Raw genomic sequence first — 21,077 nt, 5'->3', positions numbered from 1 at the left:
GTGGGGCCTCCACAGGTGGGACAGGGCTTGGGGACCCCAGACGACAGCAGCCTGCCACCTTCTCTGCAGGAACGTCTCCTTGGGGGCTCCTATGGCCTTGTGGAAGCCCCTGTTGCATCTGGCTTCTAATGAAAATGCCCTTCATTGTTGTGAGTGGGGGCTGGTTGTGGGAACCCTATGGCCAGATCAGTAGTGTCTGTGGCCCTGATCGTGACTTCCTGTGGCTGGCTGAGGCCCTGCAGGGCTTGTCTTGCCTGGCGCAGAGCTAAATGGGAAGAGACCCTTGCCCACCCTCAGCAGATGGCAGCCAACTGTGACCCTAGCTGAGTGTGGAACATGCACCCAAATGCCAAGGACCCTGCTGGGCCACCCCAGTCCACAGCATGGGAAGACTCCAGATGACTTTCCTGCTCTACCCATGGGGCAGGCGAGGAGTGGGGTGGGAGACTGACGAGCAAAATTTGGAAACAAGTTGGGGAGGGAACAGAGATGCCATGTATCAGGGCTTCAGCCTGTTATGAAGGGACTATGAAAATGAGGGGGGGCGGATAAAGATGCAAAGAAACAGGGTGAGAGACGCGGGAGTTCCTCCTGTGGGCCCTCAGCTCTTGCTGGCTCTCCGCAAGGATACCTTAGGAAATGAGGACAGTTTTGGGTATTAGAGCATTCAATATTCTCTCTGTATTTAAAGGCCAACTTCACCTTTAGTTTTGAATAACCATAGAACCTCTATGTGCCTTTGTGTCTAAAAGAAAAAAGAGAAATCTCAAAAGTTCATTTAGTGTGTGTGTGGTGTGGTAAGTACACAAACTAGCGAGTATCCAGGGACCCAGAAAATCAGGCTAAATTCTCTTTCAAGACCCTTTCCACCCTGAAAGTTTTAAAAAGACCTTTTATGATGAAAATAACAGGTGTACATTAATGGAAAAAATACAGAAATGGACAAAGATGTATAGGCTCGCAGTTCAACCATCAGAACAAAACCATTGTCTTCATGGGCTTTCCTTCCACGTCCTCTCAGAGGAGTAGGGTCACCTGAGTTGTCTTCATGCTGTACAGTGTATAAGTTTGTGCTGGGATCTCTGCTGTAAATGCATTAAAATGTTCTGACCAAATTCGAACAGAGAGCTAGGTGACGGGTCCAGTCTGAGAGGCCCTGCACTACAAAAGCACCTGCTAAGAGAAATGGGAGAGTGAAGGGACCATCAGACCTGGGTGTGTTGACTGAGTCAACCCACCCCAATAACCTCCCAAGATCCAGTCCCAGAGGCATTTACAGTTGGCCCAGAGGAGATACCAGGGCCTCTGACTATCCCTGGCCCAAGAGGGTCCCCGAGGGCCCCAGGACTTCCTCCTGAGTGTCTGGCCAGGGCATTCTGCCTTACTCAGAGTGTTACATGTTGCTTCCTTCCAGCCCCAGATCCAGCTGTATCTTCAGGAGCCTTCTTGCTCCTAGGAACCTTGTTGGCAGGCCACTGGGGCAGAGCCACCCCCTTCCGAAAGGCCCTGAGCTGCTGGAGAAGCTGGCTTTTCCCAGTACAGTCCCTGTAACACAGAGAACCACCTCAGTCAATGCCGAGTAGAGGCCAAACCTCCCAATGCTTCGCCACTGAAACGGCACACACAGAGCCAGTGCTTCCAGGAGCATTTCCCTAGTTCTCAAGATGTAAATAAACGATTGCAGCTTCCCGCCCTTGAGAGTCACAATTCATGTCATCGTGTTAGACATGTCCGGGATGAAGCCCATGTGACCTTTCTCAACCCAAATTTTCTTCCCTCTTTTTTCCTATAATGCTTGATCATGGACCAGAGTATGGGGAAAGTTGCATTAGACTGACATTCTCAAAGGATAGGATCAGCAAGCTCTCCAATTCCAAAAATGGACACTGCTACAGCATGATTGTAACTCGCCAGTGACAACAATGTCCCTCCCGCCCCACAAGGAGACTTCCCCACAACCCCCACTCCCCCACCCGAAGGAGACTTGCGCCTTCTCTAAATTTGACATTTCACATCTTAATTCACCCAGGCCTTTTATCACTTTACTCTGTACTTTCTCTTCACTTCCGCTGCCATCACCAACTGGGGGCGAAATCAATTTGGGGAGCTGTCTTTCAGAGCAGGCTAAGGCATCCTTGGTGATGACTGGGAACAACAGCCAGGCTGAGATGGTACTGGGTCCCAGGTGGGCTCCCAAGACTACCCTCTCCACCTCCCCAGACCCCCCCACACCCTCATGTGCTGGTGCAACACATAGAGCTGAAAGCACAAACATTAAATGTGCCAGGCCAAGGGCTTGTGCGGAAGCAACAGGGAGCAGCCCCAGGCAGCAGGAGCCCATAGTGGTTACCATAGCCCCCCTGGGCCTTGCCAGTCTCTCCGAGCAGCTGTCTCCTCTTCCCCTGCCTCCTCGCTGTCAGAAGAGCTGGAGCTGGAGCTGGAGCCGGAGCTGAAGCTGGGGCAGAGGAAACGAGGGTTTGCTAGATGTGCCCCAATCCACCCTGACCAGGCCAGGCTCCTACCAGGACTTGGAGTGCCCAGGCCTCCCTGGTAACCCAAGGCAGGAGGATGGGCAGGCCAGCCAAAGCCCAACCAACCCAAACCAAAGGGCCACTGGGCTTCCTGCCGGGTGGTAGAGGGAAGCACCCCAGGGCAATGCACCCCGCCTAGACTGTTTGCTTAGACCTAGGAAGATTGCTGTCTGCCTCTGCTTCCTCCCTCTGCTGGGAGAGCCTCCTGAGGACCATGTGGGACTGCTGGCTCCTGGCTAAGAGTACTTCTCAACTGAGCGGTGCGCCCAGGACTTTCCCATGCCCATGTCTTCCCATCCCTCGAAGTCTCTGTTCCCCTCCAGGCCAATGCGTCATCCACAAAGCAGTGGGTTTGCTGCAGGGCTGTCACTGCTCTCTGTACCTTTCCAATGGCCCCTGGTCTGATGGCTCTGTGGGCCTCAGGTCGATGAAGATGGTGGGAGGCTCCGCTGGGTTCCTTAGCCGACGCTGACTCAGCTCTATCAAAGCACATCTGAGATGAGAAGAGCAGGGGTGCTGAGTCACTTCTCAGTGATTCCAGGGGACCTGTTGCTGGGCTACTGGCTGCCACAGACTGAGCGCCCACTGTGTGTGGGGCACTGAGGAGGGCCTATCAATGAATTATTTTACTCTTCAGAACAACCCTTAAGATTTAGGCCAGTGCCATCCAATAGATCTTTTTGTGATGATTGAAATATATCTGTGCTTTCCATCGAGGTAGCCACTTGTTGCAATTTACATTTAGGCTAACTAAAATTAAATTAATACAATAAAATTAAAAATTCAGTTTCCCAGTTGCCCAGGCCATATTTCAAGGGCTCAGTAACCACATGTGGCCAGTGGCTACAATTGAACAGTGCAGGTCTAGACATTTCTGTTGACGCTTCGGATTGCCAGGGACAGAAACCACTCCAACTAACTCAAGGGAAAAGGGAATCATTGGCTCTCAGATTCTTAAAACGAGTGGAACCACCCAAGTGTGGGAAGGGCAGGGATACAACTGGGCCCTGTCCCCATCTCTGCTCCTCCCCACCCCCAGCTTCAGTGTTTTTCACCACAACTGGCCTTTCTCCTTCCTCTCACCTCTACCCAGATACCAGGGCAAAAATTCCCAAGGAAAGGCTCTAATTGGCCTGGTTGGGGTCAGCTATTCAGGGCTGGCTCAATTAACAGCAACCAGAAGACCAGGACCCTATGCCCCTGGAAGACCATGTGGATGGTGAAGGGAGGGTTCCCATGGGGCGGAGGGAAAGAGGTGCTTTGGGGCTTGAGTCCCAGCTTTGCTACATATGACCTGGGTAAGTCAATATCTCTAAGCCTCAGTTTCCCCACCTATGAAATGGAGATCATAGTAGCACCTACTTGATCAGATTTTTTTAGATGAAATGAGAAATATACATCAAGTGCCCCATCCACAATAGGCTGCCAGGCTGGGGCCAGTTGTAAAGAGGACAGGGTCATGACTGGCAAGAAGTCCCACCTGCTTCTGGCCTTCAGCTGCTCATTGTCCGGGCGCATGTCTGCAGGCACCTTCCAGGCAGAGGAAGAGGCTCTGAATTGCTTGGCACATAGGAGGGTGAGCTGTTCCATGAGCCTGTCCTGGGCGCTGGGCTCGGCATGATCTGACCAGAGAGTAAGGGAGGCTGACTAACGGGGACTTGGTCACTGACTTACAGAGGCCTGACCCCTCATGTGGACAAACCTCCAGCTTGTACATGGAGAAGTGAGGGGGCCTGGGAGGCCCTGCCCCACCCCTTTGGTATCCCACATCCGCTCAGGAAGGCTGGGGGAGTGGTACCTTCAGGAGCAGAGAGACAACTCATTGGGGTGACTTCTTAACACTTTATCCCACTCCCTAGTTCCACTTGTGTTCACTTTAAAAAAATAGCAATTGGATTATCCTCTGTAGATTTTTTCACTGAATATATTACATCTTTCCAAGTTAGTGTATACAGACTAACACTGCAGATTGTTCTGTGGTTTAACAGATTTAGCTAGACTCCTATTGAATATGATACTAAATATGGGTTGCTTTCAATTTTCACAATTGTAAACAAACTGCAACAGAGATGAACATCCTTGAATACATCTTTACCCACCTATGTGAGTATGTGTCAGGATAGACTTTAGAAGTGGAATAGCTTGATCAAAGGCTTATATGCCTTTTCAATAGAAAACATTCTGCCACATTGTCCTCAAAAAAGGGGTACTAATTACAGCCCCCACTCTCACTCCACCTTATAGGGTTTCTCCACAGCCTGCTAACGGGCTAAATTACAAACAAAACCTTGTTAAAAACAGCACAGGGTTATTAGCCCCAGAGGAGCATTCACTCTGAACTGGAGGCCTAACTGAATGTCCTGGTTTCTTTGCCTCAGACCTTCCTCCACTCACCTTTACGGGCCAGGCCTGGAGGGGATGGGGAGCTTTTGTTTTATTTACAGAACTAGAGGCCCAGTGCACAAAAATTTGTGCACTCGGGGGTCCCTCAGCCCGGCCTGCACCCTCTCGCAGTCTGGGACCCCTCAAAGGATGTCCACCTGACAGCTTAGGCCCGCTCCCCTGGGGATTGGGCCTAAGCTGGCAGTCAGACATCCCTCTGGCAGCCTGGGAGCCCTCGGGGGGATGCCAGCTGCACTTAGGCCCACTCCCCTGCAGCCGCCTCTGTGGAAGGGAGGGCACTGGGACCACCATGGCTGGCCTGGCAGCGCAGGCTTGCTGACCTCCCCCCACCACTGGTCCTTCCACCATCTGGTCTAATTAGCATATTAGCTCTTAGAATTTCCCACAGCAAGGCCACAAGTGCACTGACAGTAATCAACATCCCTGGCTTTCTTTTGTAAACAGGGAGGCAGTAGAAGCAGGATTGTGTTTAGAAGCTGGCTGAAGAAGTGCCAAAGGCAGGATTATTTTCCACCCAGAAGGAAAGAGAGGGAGGCTTCAGGTGGTGGGTAGAAGGAAAAGGTGGGGGTCAAGGGCAGGAACTACTTCTGAAGGGCTCTCTCTCGTATCCCCAGGGCCTGGTCTATGCCTGGCACATAGCAGGCAGTCACATATAGTGAATGAATGAGTGAATGAGTGAGTGAATAAATGAAGTCTTTCAAGGACTGGCATGTGAATGTTCAAGACAGTGAGGGTTGAGCAGCAGAGAGGACATGGTGGGCTTCAAGGCTGACTGTGCCCAGCCCATGAACCTATTTTATTGAGAGGCCCTGGAAGGAGCTGCTGTGGAGATGCCCTTGGGCCCTGGTGTTTAAGGTCAGACCTGGGCCCTGGAGGTGATCAGCTGCCCACCACACTCCTCTAGGTGCTCCATCTCCCCGGTCGTCTTCTTGTCCAGCCAGACTCTGAAGGATGTGATCCAAATCCCACTCTTCAAGTGGCTGAAATGATTTAAAGTGGAGATTACAAGGCTGCCGCAGGGTGCCAGGAGCAAGAGGCTGGCGTGGGACGTCCCGGAGTAGGAATCAGGACCTGGAGGCTGCCCACATTTGCAGCTGGGGCTTACTCATCCGCCCTGTGTGGGCTGCAGGGTGAACCGCCAGGGATCTGCACCTCTTTCCTGTGCCTTTTCGGTTAATACTTCTGTGTCTGGCACAAAGGTATACTTTGACCTGGAGAAAACCTGGTGTCTTTTTAACACTTTGTAGGTTCGTACAGGTTTAAAACATTGGAAGGTTAAAAAGTTTTGCTCTTAAGAAACAGACTGTGCCCAGCCAGCATTGCTCAGTGAACCAGGAGGTCACGGATCAATGCCCGGTCAGGGCACGTGCCTGTGTTGTGGGCTCAGTCCCCAGTATGGAGTGTGCAAAAGGCAGCCAATCAATGATTCTCTCTCATCATTGATGTTCCTATCTCTCTGTTGTTCCCTTCCTTTCTGAAATCAATTGAAAATATATTTTTAAAAAAGAAAAGAAACATAATTTCAGGCAGGTGCTGAAAACTGGATGCTGTGGGGGCAGAGTTGGTGTGATCAGAGGAGGGAAATTAATCAAGAATGCATGTTTCTTATGTATGACCTTGCAGCCCCTTACAGCCCTGTAGGTGAATGAAAATAAAAGTGTTTAGGAGTGAACTGAAAGAATGGAATTGATAAGAATGGAATTTGTGAAAATGCCCTCCATGAACACCTTGATGACATGTTTCCCTAAGTTGTTAAGAAAATTGTTCAAATTTGTAAATAAAGCAAAATAGAGAATTGCATGACCTTTCAATGTCATGCTGGAGCTTTTCTAAGAAGCTCACCTTCCTAGGGGAGGTTGGTTTGCACAACTGATCAGGGCCCACCCGTTTTACCACTTTGTAAACCTGAGAAAGTGCAATGGTACAGTAGAGAAGATAGCCCCAAAGGTATCAGTTCGGTTGCCGGGTAGGATGTTGACTGATTTTACACTTAATGTAGCAATTTTATCTCAGCATTCAATTCTTTTCTTCCAATGTCTTACAAAATCCTAGTCTCTCATAATCTCTTTAAACTGCTTTTGTCATCCTGCTGGTTCCCTCATTCATGAGCGAAATCCAGTGTTAACAGGTATTCACTATTGGTATGAGAATGGGAGCTTTAATGTTTGAGAATTATGCTTTGACAGAATCTGTTCTCTATTTTTTTAATTATTTTATTATTTATCGGTTTGTTTTTCTTTCTTTATTTAAAAAATTATATTTTTATTGATTTCAGAGAGGAAGGGAGAGGGAAAGAGAGATAAAAACATCAATGATGAGAGAGAATCATTGATTGGTTGCCTCCTACACATCTCCCACTGGGGATCGAGCCTGCAACCCGGGCATGTGCCCTCGCCCGGAATCGAACCTGGGACCCTTCATTCCACAGACCGATGCTCTATCCACTGAGCCAAACCAGCTAGGGCTCTGTTTGTTTTTCAACATCATTTTTTAAAATCCTCACCTGAGGGTATTTTTCCATTGATTTTTAGAGAGAGTGGAAGAGAAAGGGAAATATCAATGTGAGAGAAACATCGATTGGTTGCCTCTTGCACGTGCCCTGCAGCCTGCATCTGAGGTACATGCCCTTGACTGGAATCGAACCCGGGACTCTTCAGTCCACAGGCTGACACTCTATCCACTGAGCAAAACTGGCTGGGGCTCTCTGTTCTCTATGTTATATGCAGTTGTGTGTCTTTATAAACATGCTTGGGATTAGCACTTTTTAATTTTTTTTTTTAAGAAGGCTGGAGTCTCCTTACTCTTCCTTGTTTTTGTTAACGCTACCTGAGGATGGTTTGTCTGCCGGCACTGCACAACACCTGAGACAGGTATGACAGCCTGTCTGCCAGTGGTCAGGGGACCATGGGCCTAAGGTCGCTGCTGTTAAAATCCTAACCCCGAAAGTGGGGGTTTGGAGGTGATGCCTTTGGAAGGTGACTAGGTCATGAGGGGGGAGCCTCATGATTGGAACTAGTGTCCTCATAAAAGAGCCCCAAATCCCTTCCATCAAGTGAGGACAAAGTGAGAAGAGGGCAGGCCCTCACCAGACACAGAATGTGCCGGTGCCTGGATCTTGGATTTTGTTATAGCAGCTCCCGCAGATTAAGACAGGTGTAATGGGCCAACCCTCAAGTTGGCCTATGACCACTACGGGTCACACCCTGAGGATGCACAGGGCAAGGGAGCTGCCTACCTCGAGGGAGAGCACTGGCAGGCCTTCCCGGGGCCCCTGTGATGACGTTCCTGGTCTCGGACCCGTGGATGCAGATTCACAGGGTGTCTCCTTCACTTGGCTGTGGTCACTGCAGGTAGGGCCCCTGGCACCCCAGGTGACTTTATGAAGGAAGTCTCTCTCGATCATCTTCCTTCTCTCTTTTCGGAGGGCTCTCCGGTTTGCAGAGTCTGAGCCCTTCTGAACACAGGGGACAGCATTTGGGTCCATCCTCAGGTCTTCTTCTGAGAGACAGAGGGTGGCTTCTCCCTGCGGCCCCCAAGGAGGACTCGGGGATCCTTTGGTGTTGAAAGACATGTCTCCAAGGTCACCTTCCTGCCATGTGGGGGTCTCCTCAGGCATCCTAAGAGAGCTGCTCTCACCACCACTCTCCAAGGGCTGGCCAGGATCCTTTCCTTCCTTCATCCTTACATTCCATTCACCCCAGGGCTCTGCTGAGAACTCCACAGGTACCACCAGTGGCTATTGAGAAAACAGGTCCTCAGTTAGCAGCCTCAAAAGCATACTTTAAGGAAGTTTTTTTTAAATTGTGGCATGTCTATAACAAACTTTGTCATGTTAAATATTTTTAAATGTAAAGTTCAGTGGCTTAAATACATTAAATACATTCATAATGCAGTGCAACCATCACCATTGTCCATTTTCTAAGCTCTTTCATTCTGTACCCCTCCCCCCAAAAAACCCAGAGACTCTATACCTCCACTTGTCTAGCCCTGGTAAACTCTAATCTACGTTCTGTCTCTATAAACTTGTCTATTCTAGATATGTCAATATACACTGTCTGTCCTTTTGTGCCCTTTCACTTAGCTCAGTTTCCAAGGTCCATCATGCTGTAGCATGTGTCAGGACTTTATTCCTTTTAGTGGACTGAATAATATTCCACTGCATGGCTAGACCACATTTTATCTCTTTTGTTTGTTGACGGACACGTGGGTTGCTCCCACCTTTGGCCACTATAAATAGACTACATAGCTATTAAGGGGTGGATAAGATAAAACCCAGGCCCTTTGATTCTAGAGCAAGCCCAGGGCTTGACCCCCATAAATTGGTACAGACTTTTCCATCTTGAATTTTTAAAAAAATCATCCAGAAGAATTGCTGAGGTAATCATAGAAATGAAGAAAAACCCTGGTCTTAAGTGTGCTGGGCTCCTGGAATGTACTATGTACAAGGCTGGTAGATGTTTGGTTTCTGAACTCCTTGGGTTGTACCTGGAGAAAGGCTTGGGTGTGCAGAGATGCTGGACTAGGGGTTCTGACCTCTTTGACTCACACTGCTGTTAGAATCCGGTGAGAGCCAGGGACACTCACTCCCACACCCTGTTCTGCCAGCAGGTTCCCTGGAGCCTGCATTCCACTGACCTCAGGAGGAGACCTGTTGGCCGGAGCGACCCAGGCCCCATCAGGGTCTTCAGCCAGCTCCTCTGACAAGTCTGGAATCAGGGTGGTTTGATTTCGCTGGTAGATGAACAGCTCCTCTTCTCCGCAGTCTGACTGTGGACAAGAGAGCTCAGGGATTACCTGGCAGGGGGGAGAGCCAGGAGGGCCTTGCCCCATTTACCCCATTCTGCCCTGCCTCCCCGGACAGTAGGGGCATCAGTTCTCTCCCAAAGGGCCTTGCCCAGTTCTGGTTCCTATTGCTGATTTAGAAAAGTAAGCTCAGCAGCACCACCTCGTGGAAGTGAGATTCTGAGTTCTCAGTTCTGCACATACCTGCCATCCTTGACATTGCACGGCAGGTGCTTAGTTAATGCCTGGTGCGAATGAATTGGGTACCAAAGTGGTGGCTAAAAGAGCAGAGTCCAGCTTTTCCCTTCCCCATGACTTGAACCATCCTTTAATGACATGGAGCCTTCATTTGTCGCCTCTAAGGTAGGGTGGGGAAGGCACTTATAGTCACCTGCCCACCTCACAGGAGTATTCTGAAGAGAGCAAATGAGATTGGAGATGTGAAAAGGCACTGGGGTTGCATTATCTACTCCCTATTAGCCTCGCTGTGCACTGGAAGATCTCGGGTGGAAGCTGTGTCATTTTCATCTTTGCAGGTGCCACAGGTAAGATCCAAATCTGGCTTGTTATTTCTAAAACCTTTCTCTACATGCCAAGCTCCAACCTGTGTATTTGACATCCACCGCTGAGCTCCTACCTGGTGCATCGCCCACTTTGCTCTGTTTGTGGGGTCGCTGTCACATTTACAGGTGTGCACATGCCTAATTTCCACTACATGGAGAAGATGGTACAACTCACTTAAACTTAAATTCAGAGTCACTTTTGCCACCCAACATTCTCTTAGTAGGTAGAAACTAGAAGCACAGTGACCATCATGGTGAAGCAAGGCCCACCACAGTGTATAACGTTACAAAGGCCTCCTGGTCCTTGAAGAGGCTGAGTAGGCTCTTTAAATGTTTGTTGAATGGCCCTGGCCAGCTTGGCTCAGTGGATAGAGCATTGGCCTGCAGACTGAAGGGTGCCAGGTTCGATTCCAGCCAAGGGCCCATGCCTGGGTTGTGGGCTCCACCCCCAGTCTGGGGTGTGCAGGAGGCAGCCAATCAATGATTCTCTCTCATCATTGATGTTTCTATCTCTCTCCTTCTCCCTTCCTCTCTGAAATCAATAAAGAAATATATTTTAAAAAATGTTTGTTGAATGAATGCATGTGATCAATAAGAAAAGTACTATGGCCTGTACAGCGTGGCTCAGTGGTTGAGTGTCGACCCATGAACCAGGAGGCCACAATTTAATTCCTGGTCAGAGCACATGCCCAGTAGTGGGCTCAATCCCCAGTGGGAAGCATGCAGGAGGCAACCGATCGATGATTCTCTCTCATCATTGATGTTTGTATCTCTCCCTCTCCCATCCTCTCTCTGAAATCAATAAAAACGTATTTTTTAAAAAGAAAATTACTATGTATTATACATTCACCATGTCCCAAGCACTGTGCTCAAAATTTAATTATTTAATCCTTACAACAACTTACAATGTGGAGCCTTGGTCCTTAACTCTTACATGATGTACCTCTCTGTTTATCACCATCTTCCATAAAGCAAATGTTTGCCAGGATGAGAAAGACACTAGGATGGAGCCCTGGCTGGGGGCTCAGTTGGTGAAGCATCGTACTGTGCACCAAAAGGTTGCAGGTTCAATCCCTGGTCTGGGCGCATCCGGGAGGCAGCCAATTAATGTTTCTGTCTCCTATCAATGTTTTTCTCTCATATCGATGTTTCTCTCTCCCCCTTCCTTTCTCTCTCAAAATCAGTAAATATGCCCTTGGGTGATGATTTAAAAATACCCTAGGATATGGGTGACTTCGTTAACTCTATTAGTTGAGCACCCATTCTGGGCCAGGCACTTTACATACAGAATCCCAAATTTGTACCAGTGATAACTGCCCACAGGTTACATGGTAAGTTAGCTACTGAGTGGAAATGGGGACCCAGGTCTGCTTGATGCTGATGTTCCCGCTATCCTCCTCTGCTGAGGTGTTTTCTCAACTCTCTGTTGAGCCAGAACTTGGCTGGAACCACCACTGAGGGTGGCTACCATTTCAGTGCATTGTGATAAGCCCTCAGAGGAATTCTCCAGTTGTCCTTTGGGGTCACTAGTAAGACCCAGGAGGATGCTGAGCACTAATAAATATATTCGGAGAAAGAAAACAGTGATGATGGATGCAGAGCTAATAAGCTCCATAGCCTTCCATGCGTCAGCGTCATATTTGTCATGGGAAAGGAAGAGCAATCAGGGCCTAAGATGACATAGGAAGAAGGTACTTACTTACCAAAGAGGAATCCGAGTCCAGAGACGGAAGGTGCTCCCTGACAGCCTCAAGAATGGCCTCCCAGGGCCCCATTTGGGAGGCCCACGGAGAGGGCAGTGAGGGCCCCACATCTTTGTCTTGGGATGCCATGGGGGCCTGGCCTCAGAGGAAGTTTCTCAGTGTGTCATCATCCAAGGAACCCTATAGAGGATGTGGGGTGAGGTGACAGGATCCAGGGACCAGGGGTCAAGAGCTGGAGGGCGGTGCGCGGGGGTGGGAGGTGGGTGGGGGGGAGACAGGAGGTGCCTTTTCAAAGAATCTACCACTTTGTGGGGGATGAAAACTGACTCACAGACCTCCTACCCCATTTCCCTTCTGGTTCTGCAGGTTCCTGTTACTGAGTGTGAGGCACCGTGCCCTGCACTGTGTGTGTGTGTGCACGCGCAGTGCAGTATGGAGACCGAAGATATATGTATATGAAGTATATAGTGATATATGATAATATATAGATATTGATATATAATTATGTACATAAGTATATGATATATACAATGATACATGTATATACATGATGTATAATGTAAACTATATATATCGCATATAACATAGATACTATTATCTATATTTCATAGGTTCAGATAAGTTATATTGTTTGTAAATGGGAAAGAGAATTTGCATCAAAATTAGAGGGGATTTTAGGCCCCACTAACTTTTATTGCTCCCTTACAAAGGAATAGACTAGAGACATTTTGGAGTCCCTAGGATATATATATTTTTTGAGTCATCACTCAATTTAACCCTCATACCAAGGCACTGAAGCAGCCCCTCCTTTTGTATCCCAGTCTAAAAGGAAAAGGTCCAGCCCCTCATGGGTCAAAGGGGCTTTAGGAATGTAGGGTGATGTACTTCAGAGCCAGTGCCTGGAAAATCCTTGCAGCCTGAGGCAGCAGTGCCTATAAAATGGGAAGAGAACACTCCTGCTCCAGTCCTGGCTGGCTGCCACTCTGCATCAGGCTCCCATCAGTGTAGCAGCAATGGGCTTCTTGCTTTTTCTGTGCTTATAGGAGTGGGGACAGGAGTTTGGTGCACCCACAAATGGAAACTGCGGAGTGTGGACGCATGTAGTACATACACCATGGGATGTTCTCTGGCTTCAGGGCAGATCAGAGGACAACAGAACCACGTAGGTGAAGGGGACTACCAGAGACTGATAAGTTCTTTAGGTGGACAAGGCAATCAATGAAGGGAAAGGGGAAGGCATTGGGCTGCAGGAGAACATGTAGTGTCTCAGAGGAGTGAAAATTGCCCAAAAAGTTTGGGGTGGGAAGGTGTCAACTGCTGGACTTTGTGGTAAAAACGGACCAGATCGTGAAGGGTCCTGAACGCCAAGCTGAGGAGCTTGGCTCAACCAGCAGATGAGGGTTAAACCAAATGCTACACAAACTGGCATCCCAAGTTTCCTCGGAATCCTGACTCTGAATCCACGTCCGTTTCTTGGCTGCAGCCCGTTAGCCCCGCCCAAAGTCCCACCCCTGCCATCCCTACCACTGGCGGGTGGTTGTCATGACAACTAGACGCCAACGGCCTCCCCGGTCAGGGTTTTAAATGCTAAAGCTCGGAAACCGGAAAACCCAGCGTCTGTCCTGCCACACACTCCCAACCCCTGTCTCCTCCGCGTCCCGTCCAGCTCCCGACATTTATCTCTGCAGCTGCGGCAGGCCCGAGGCCCCTCACCTCAGGCCTCCGCCTCCGCTGCCCTCCCAACGCCGTCCTGACAGGGCTATAAACAGCCTCCGGCGCGTCCTTCCGGTCGCTTTCGCCCCCTTGGGCCGCGGCGCAACTACTGAACCTTTCACCGCCTTCGGGATACCCCCTCAGGGGAGTCTTACTTTACCGACTGCCAACCGCCCCTCTCGCCCTCCCTCCCCAGCCCCCTGCCTCTTTCGGGGCTTGGCGCGTCTGGCCCCTTTAGCAATAGGATTGGTTGCTATGGTCAGAGAGGGGCGGGGCAGGCGCACTCTCCCAGCTCATTGGTTGCAGCGGGCGTCCTACAGGGAGCCGGGCGAGCTGACGGGAAGGTCCGGGTGTGGAACCGGCGAATTCCACCGCGCCCAGAGCTGCTCCGTGATTCCGCGAAGGTCCCGGCGTGCTCCGCGCCTCCGCAACCACTTCCGGGGCGGGAGCAGGGCCGTGGGTCCAGCCGCTGAGGCAGCGGGCGTGGAGGGCTCCCGGGCGCGCGCGGCGCAGCGTGGGTCCAGCCGGAGGAGCGCAGCAGCCAGCGGGCGTGCAGTCGGCGGCGGCAGGTAGCCGAAGGCGACCCAGGACCTGAGGTCCGCGCAGGTAGGGTCCACCGCGGCCCGGCCCTGCTTGGTGCCGCACCTGCTGCCCACCTGCGCCGCCCGCCGCGGGGCGTCCCAGCCTGCGGCTTGCTCGCTCAGTGAGTTTCTGACTTTTCGCCTCTGCAGCTGTGGGGCGGGGAGCTGAAGCCACGTTCCGTGTAGGGTTCCTGGGAGGAGACGGCAGGGACGTCTGCGCTCCGGCTCTTCCCTAGGGACCCTCCCCAGAGCCGGAGAAGGAGATTGGGATGCCCCGGCCCGCCGGAGGCCAGCGAGCTAGCACCGCAGGGCGTGCCCTGGGGCTCATATGGATCTCTTCCCTGTGGGCGTGACGGTCGACCACCGGGACCTTTTTTTTTAAGTTAACATTTTGCTTATTTTTAAAATAATGGTACTTACTATTTTACAGAATGCTCAGAACCAAAAGGTAGAGTGAAAAAAGTTCGCATCCCTAGCACTACTTCCTGGAGATAAGTTCTGGAAGCGATATGCAAAAGACCTTTTCTAAAAGTATTGAATATAATCATGCTGCGTTTGGCAGTGACAGGGTGAAAAGGAAGTAATATTAGCTTTATGGCCCCTTCGCATCCAAGTTCTCCGTAAGCTTCTTGAGCAGGGGCCTGGTTCTGATTAGCCCTCAGCACTCCGTCGGGCATGTGAGCATCCAATCAGAGGAGAGTGAACATGGGCCCCACCCAAGAGGAGGCATTTGGGATAGAGAGACACACCCACAGAAGGCTTGAGGGGTGTTTGAAAGGAGCTCTGCCCTGACACTCAGCTTTTTTGACTTTTAATCCAGGCTCTGTGGGTCAGGACTGCTCTCCGGTTGAAGGTTCACACCTGCCAAGTGAGAGCTGCTTGGACTCAGCCCCACCAGCTGTGCAAGGTGGGGGTTCCAGGAGGCAGGGTTTTGCTCTGCATGTTGTTGCCTGTGGGCCCCATCACATGTACACATACTCTTGCAAAAGGCCTACAAATCTTTTGTCTCCCAAACTGGCAGCTTGTTTGTTGTCTTGGCCATCTTGGCTGTCTCCTGCGGCTTGGAAGCATTCTTTAGTAGAGAGTGAGGTCCGAGTGGCATCGGTGGTACTGTTAGGCCTTCTGAATTGGACTTTGCCCTTCTTTGTTTTCTCTGTTTCACCCAGAGAAGAATAGGAGACAGGTGTCACTCCTGGACCTGAGGGTTTTACTAAGAAGCTAATGACTTGGCCTTGATTTGGGTAGGATTCCCAGAATAAAAGGCTCTCGTAATCACAGAGTCTTCCTGGTATTGTCCTCTCTCTCCCACTTTCAAGGGATGAAGAGGAAGATTCGTAGTTACTTGACATTTGCTGAACACCAATCAGACCCTAGTTCCTGTGGTAGGGGCTCTCAATTTTTCCGAATTTTATTTGTTTAAAACGATTTACATACAGTAAAATTCATTCACTTGGTGTCCAGGTCTATGAGTTTTGATAAATGCATAGAGTTACACATCCACCAATTAAGACGCAGAACAGGTCCATCCCCCTCAAATTCCCTCTTGCTATATCTTTGTGCACCTCACACCCCCAACCCTTGGTCCTACTAGTCTGTTCTCCAGCTCTTTAGTTTTATTTCTTCTAGGAAGTCATATAAATGGAATCATACAGTAGGTAGCCTTTGAGTCTGGCTTTTAGCCCAATATGTTTGAGATTGGTTCCTGGGTTGTGTGGTATGTTGTGTGTATCAACTGTTGTTCTTTCTGTTTAATGCTGCGTAGCATTCCATCTTATGAATGTGCCACTGTTTGCTTACTCTGTCTCCCATGTGTCTTTAATAGCAGCCCTTTGAGTTATTATGTATCCATTAGACAGTGAAGAACTGGGGATGGGAGATGCCAAATAGCAGAGCTAACTTTTTTTAATCCTCACCAGAGGATATGTTCCTATTGTTTTTGTTTGTTTGTTTGTTTGTTTGTTTGTTTGTTTTAGGGAGAGGAAGAGAGACACAGAGAGAGAAAAACATTGATGTGAGCGAGAACCATCCGTTGGTTGCCTCCTGTTTGTGCCCTCACCAGGGATCGAACCCGCAACCTAGGTATGTGCCCTGACTGGAATCAAACCTACAACCTTTTAGTCTAAGGGATGCTGCTCCAAACAACTGAGCCACCTGACCAGGGCAGCAGAGCTAAATCTTGTTCTAAGTGCAGGGTTCTTTCCCCCACACCCAAGAGCTGATTTGGTCCACTGACCCAATTAGCATTTCTTTATTTACCACCCAGGAGGTTTTCAGGCTTCTTGAATTCCTGGAAAATACCCTTTCTAGAATGTGGGGCCTGAGGATAATGAAGGAAAATATACCCTGCAGTGTATGACTCACCATGTGTGCTCTTCTTTTTCTGTCTGGTGACAAGCTCACAAAATCATACACTTAAAAAAAAAAAGATGTTTTTATTGATTTCAGAGAGAGGGAGAGAGAGAAGCATGGATGAGAGAGAAACATCAATCTGCTGCCTCCTGCACGCCCCCTCCTCGGGATCGGGCTTGCAACCTGGGCATGTGCCCTGACAGGGAATCGAACCAGTGACCTCCCAGTTTATGGGTTGAGGCTTAACTACTGAGCCACACTGGCTGGACAAAATCATACAATATTTAATGGAAGAAAGTTGTCTAAATCAGTCCCAGGTTGTGACACAACCACCTACTGCAGGTATGAGTGTGACCATCTTGTTTTCATTCCCCGGAACCACCAGGAAAGAAAGGACATAACCCCTGGACCTCCCTCCACAGCGATGTCGGAGCTCAGCGACGAAGCCAGTGAGCCAGAACTCCTGACCCGCAGCTTGTCGATGTGGCATGGGCCAGGTGCCCAGGTCAGCTGGGAGCAGCTGGCCATCCCCTTGGATCTCCATACAGCTGCTTCCATCGGCCAGTATGAAGTGGTGAAGGAATGTGTGCAGCGGTAAGACATCTTGGGAAATATTCCTCCTCTTTAGATTTTGAGGCCCATCTGAGTGGCCTCAACTCCCACATAGAGAGATGAGTAAGCTAACCAGGATTCGTAGACATTTAGTACATATGGCCTAGATTAACCCTGCTTCTCTCAGGCAGTTGTGAACAATGGTTTGTGCTGGACTCTAATAAGGAAGGCAGTTTTTATTCCTAGGAAGAAAAAGCTAAACCTTTTTTCATAGGTATAGTTAGAAACATTTCCAGCTTACTTTAACCAAAGTAATTTTATGGTTTCTACTAACTGCAGAAATGCTCAAATAAAAATAGAAAGCAATGCCCTATGGCCTTCTTTTCCCAGGGGATCATTTTAATCCCTGGTGCCCTCTTCCCTCCAGCATCTGCCAAAGAGGAGGAGGAGGAGGCAGCAAGGTTCATCTGCCCTCTGGAGGACTGCCACCCAAACTCACTGCCCACATACCCTTTTTACTAATGTTATAATAAGTCCCCATATAACAGCGGTGGACCTTGGCTATGTCTGGTTTGTAGTGCAATGTGATGTGTACTGTAATTTTTGGAAAATAATCTGTTTCCTCGCCTTCACACCCTTTATATCCACCACACTTTGTGCTTATATTTCCATTTGTCATCGATAACACCGAGAAATGATCTATGTCCATACCTACATGTGCCTTTTCCCGTTCCTGGGGCATCAAAGTCAAATCTTGTCGAAGCCCCAGATTTCCAGTGCCCAAGTCGTAGCCATCACTTAAAAAAACCTGGCCAGTCAAGTGCAAGTGCACTGTGGTGAGGGACATCCCATTGTACTCCTCTCCCCCCAGCACTGGCTACCAGACTGTGGTCAGTCGGTGGAAGGTAGTCAAGGCTCTAGGTCAGGATTTCTCAAGGCACCAGGCGGCCTTGGGATCGTGTAGCTGGGTACTCGGGCAACACATCTCCCCGACAGGGTCACCAAGACCCGATTTATAACTCTGCTGCTATGGTGTTTTGGGGCTTTTAACTTTGGTATTCTGGTAAAATGCACAGTCCAGAACGGCTCCACAGAAGAGAAGAGGGGAATGTTTGTGTTCTGATGGGGATTGTGATGCTAGCCAATCCTAAGGCTTGCTCACGGTGAGATAGACTGAGGATCCATTCGAATGGGCGATTGGGCTGATGGGAGATGTGAGAGCCTCAGATATGTTCTGCCAAGGGTCAGGTCCTTCCTCCTCCGTGTGGAATTGAGTGCTCCATCAATGAATGTCATGTGGTGAGGATGCATTGGTCTTCATGTGGCTCTCCCAGCCAGTGGCTGTTGCTGCATTCCTGGAATCAGGACCTTTGAGAATGGCTGTATGGCCATTCCAGAGTCAGTTGAAGATGCTAGTGAATGGTATGGTGTGTTATGTGCACACCTATGAAAGGCACAAGCTGTGTGGATTGATTGGCAGATTGAATAGCTCCACTGGAGGCAAGGACTGTGGAAGAGGAAAGGCTGTGGGGCATAAACTACACAAGACGTTCTGGAAGTGGATGTTATTTCCATACCTTGGGAAGCCCACATTTTTTTTTTTCCTATGGGAAATGCTTTTCTAGAAATTTAATGGAAATCAGTGAGAAAGATAGGATTCTTTGGTCACGGATTTTCTAAGAATGTTTCTGTAGGGCAAGGTGACAAAGGGGAAATCAGTTGCAGTGGAACTCGATTGTCTAAGTCCCTTCCTCTCCCCCCAGCACTGGCAGAAGACCTGGTCCAGATTGTCAGTAGGGCCAAGATCGAGAAATCCTGACCTGGAGCCCTGGACCAGGTCTTCTTTGTGGTGGGGGCCGTCCTGTGCACTATAGGACGTTCAGCTTCATTCCTGGCCTTGACTCCAGCTCTGGTACACCCCACCTGTGAGATGGCTGGGCATGGCTAGCATATCTTGCGTTTATTTAGGAGGGAGTTAGATTTGAATAAGAAGAATGGTGGTGGCTGGACCCCGCTGATGTATGCCTCCTACATTGGACACGATACCATCGTGCACCTGCTGCTCGAGGCGGGGGTGAGTGTGAATGTGCCGACCCCAGAAGGGCAGACTCCACTGATGCTTGCTTCCAGCTGTGGCAACGAGAGCATCGCCTACTTTCTCCTCCAGGTGAGCTACGAGGGGACTCAGGCCCAGAAACCTGAGGGGCTCCTGGCTGCTCTGGCAGAGATGTGAACCACTGTAGGCCATAGTGTGCGTGTAATCACTTTGATTCTTTCAGCATGATGACCTGGAGGGCACCCGCCCCACGTAGAGGAGACGAGGCCGTAACAAGCATTCTGTGTTCTCTTGAAGCAAGGCGCTGAGCTAGAAATGAAGGACATTCAAGGCTGGACTGCCCTCTTCCACTGCACCAGCGCAGGACATCAGCAGATGGTCAAGTTCCTTTTGGACAGTGGAGCAAATGCCAACGTGAGGTGATTACCAGGTCTTAAGTGGCCATAGGAGTGGGTGTAGTCACCTCTTACTCTAAGGAGGGCAACTATACAGGCAGCTACAGGCCAGAATCAGGGCAGCCCCTCCTCCATAAGAGGCGTTCAGACAAAGTGGCAGAAGAGACAGTCCCATTCAGGTGCAGGAGCCTAGGGATAATTCTGGCCATTTTACACATCTGTCAGGGAACATTGGGTGCAGCACTTTAAGCTCTCTGAGCCTTAGTACTGCCCCCCCCCCCCGCCCCCCATGTGGGAGTCTGTGCTGTGAGATTCTTTTCCTTTCCCCACGTGAGAGTCTGTACTTGTTTTTCAATAAATTTCCACCTTTGCTATAAACAAACAGAACAAACAAACAAAACTCTCTGAGCCTCATTTTCTTTATCTGAAAACTGAGAATAGCAATACCTATGTCATAGAGTTGTTCGAAGAATTACATATTATTTTATATATGTCAAGGGCCTAACATAGTGGGTGGCAATGCTAATTCCTTTCTCCTTTTTCCTTTTGGCCTTCTCAGGTGAGGTGATGCTTTGAAAACAGTCATGAGTTTCATAAGCTGGAAGGGATAGTGCCTAAAGCAGTGGTTCTCAACCTTGGCTGCACATTAGAATCACCTGGGAATCTTTTTAAAATCCTGATTGCTGGGCCTCATCCTCCGGAAATTCTGTTTCTTTGTTACTAATGTTGTGGCCCCACCCCATAACAAAGAAACAGGATTTCTGGAGGATGAGGCCCAGAAATCAGGATTTTGAAAAGATTCTCAGGTGATTCTAATGTGCAGCCAAGGTTGAGAACCACTGGTCTGAAGCCTGTCATGATGATAATCCCCTTTCTTTTCTTTCTTTATTTTTATTGAATTTATTGGGGTGATATTGATTAATAAAATTATACAGGTTCCGGTATACAGCACTACAATACATCATCTATATGTTGTATTGTGTGTTCACCACCCCAAGTCAAGTCTCCTTCCGTCACCATTTATCCCCCTTTACCTTCTCCGTTATCACCCTCCCCCGCCCTCTACGTCCCCTTTCAACACAGCATCCAACTGGCACTCCCACAGCCCTCAGTTGATGTCATCTATTATAAGACACACCATAGTTTTACATGCCACCAAGAAAGAAAAAAATACTAATTAAACTGCAACTCACCGATGGATGGATCTTGAGACACATTCTGACTGCAGAGATGTTAAAATGTGTTTTAGAATGGCTGAAATCCAGTATTTAGCTTGGTTTCTGTCTTCTAGACCAGCATGAAAGAAGTGAGGATTAAGGGGCACTCTGAAGACAGTGCTGAGTTAACCATAACCAAGCACAGAAAATAAGCATTGGGTACCAGGCATATAAGAGCAGGTAGATTATTAGTCTCGGGGCTTTGGGGAGGGTTCCTGGAGGATGCTGAACT

General features: G+C 49.3%; 2 protein-coding genes across 15 annotated transcripts in view; one reads left to right on the top strand and one right to left on the bottom strand.

Annotated features, from left to right (window-relative positions):
* Positions 1–884: 884 nt before the first annotated feature.
* Positions 885–13,860, bottom strand: DNAAF8 (dynein axonemal assembly factor 8). Of its 2 annotated transcripts, none has more exons than XM_059693032.1 (9): positions 13,696–13,860; positions 11,983–12,162; positions 9,570–9,701; positions 8,170–8,670; positions 5,797–5,914; positions 4,012–4,153; positions 2,902–3,024; positions 2,351–2,449; positions 885–1,545 (listed from the first exon to the last, which is right to left on the bottom strand). In XM_059693032.1, exons 2-9 carry the CDS (start codon positions 12,109–12,111, stop codon positions 1,386–1,388), a joined length of 1,404 nt encoding a protein of 467 aa, XP_059549015.1. In that variant the 5' UTR covers positions 12,112–12,162; positions 13,696–13,860; the 3' UTR covers positions 885–1,385. The 2 variants fall into 2 exon arrangements, with proteins under 2 accessions (XP_059549015.1, XP_059549016.1); XM_059693033.1 differs by having other exon boundaries at positions 2,351–2,455; positions 2,914–3,024.
* A 219-nt stretch (positions 13,861–14,079) lies between these two features.
* The window catches only part of ANKS3 (ankyrin repeat and sterile alpha motif domain containing 3), a 33,770-nt gene continuing 26,772 nt past the window's right edge, over positions 14,080–21,077 (top strand). For 2 of the 13 annotated variants that reach the window (XM_059693019.1, XM_059693018.1), the window contains exons 1-5: positions 14,085–14,398; positions 15,097–15,183; positions 17,011–17,219; positions 19,146–19,344; positions 19,531–19,652. In XM_059693019.1, the coding sequence (XP_059549002.1) occupies positions 17,050–17,219; positions 19,146–19,344; positions 19,531–19,652 (491 nt within the window). In that variant the 5' untranslated portion in view covers positions 14,085–14,398; positions 15,097–15,183; positions 17,011–17,049. Of the gene's footprint in view, positions 14,399–15,096; positions 15,184–16,244; positions 16,356–17,010; positions 17,220–19,145; positions 19,345–19,456; positions 19,653–21,077 lie in introns of those variants that run through there. The other 11 variants (XM_059693020.1, XM_059693009.1, XM_059693013.1 and 8 more) reach the window with 11 other exon arrangements.

This window comes from Myotis daubentonii, chromosome 4 (genome assembly GCF_963259705.1).
Source record: "Myotis daubentonii chromosome 4, mMyoDau2.1, whole genome shotgun sequence".
Lineage (NCBI taxonomy): Eukaryota > Metazoa > Chordata > Mammalia > Chiroptera > Vespertilionidae > Myotis > Myotis daubentonii.
This window is presented reverse-complemented; position numbering and strand designations above follow the sequence as displayed.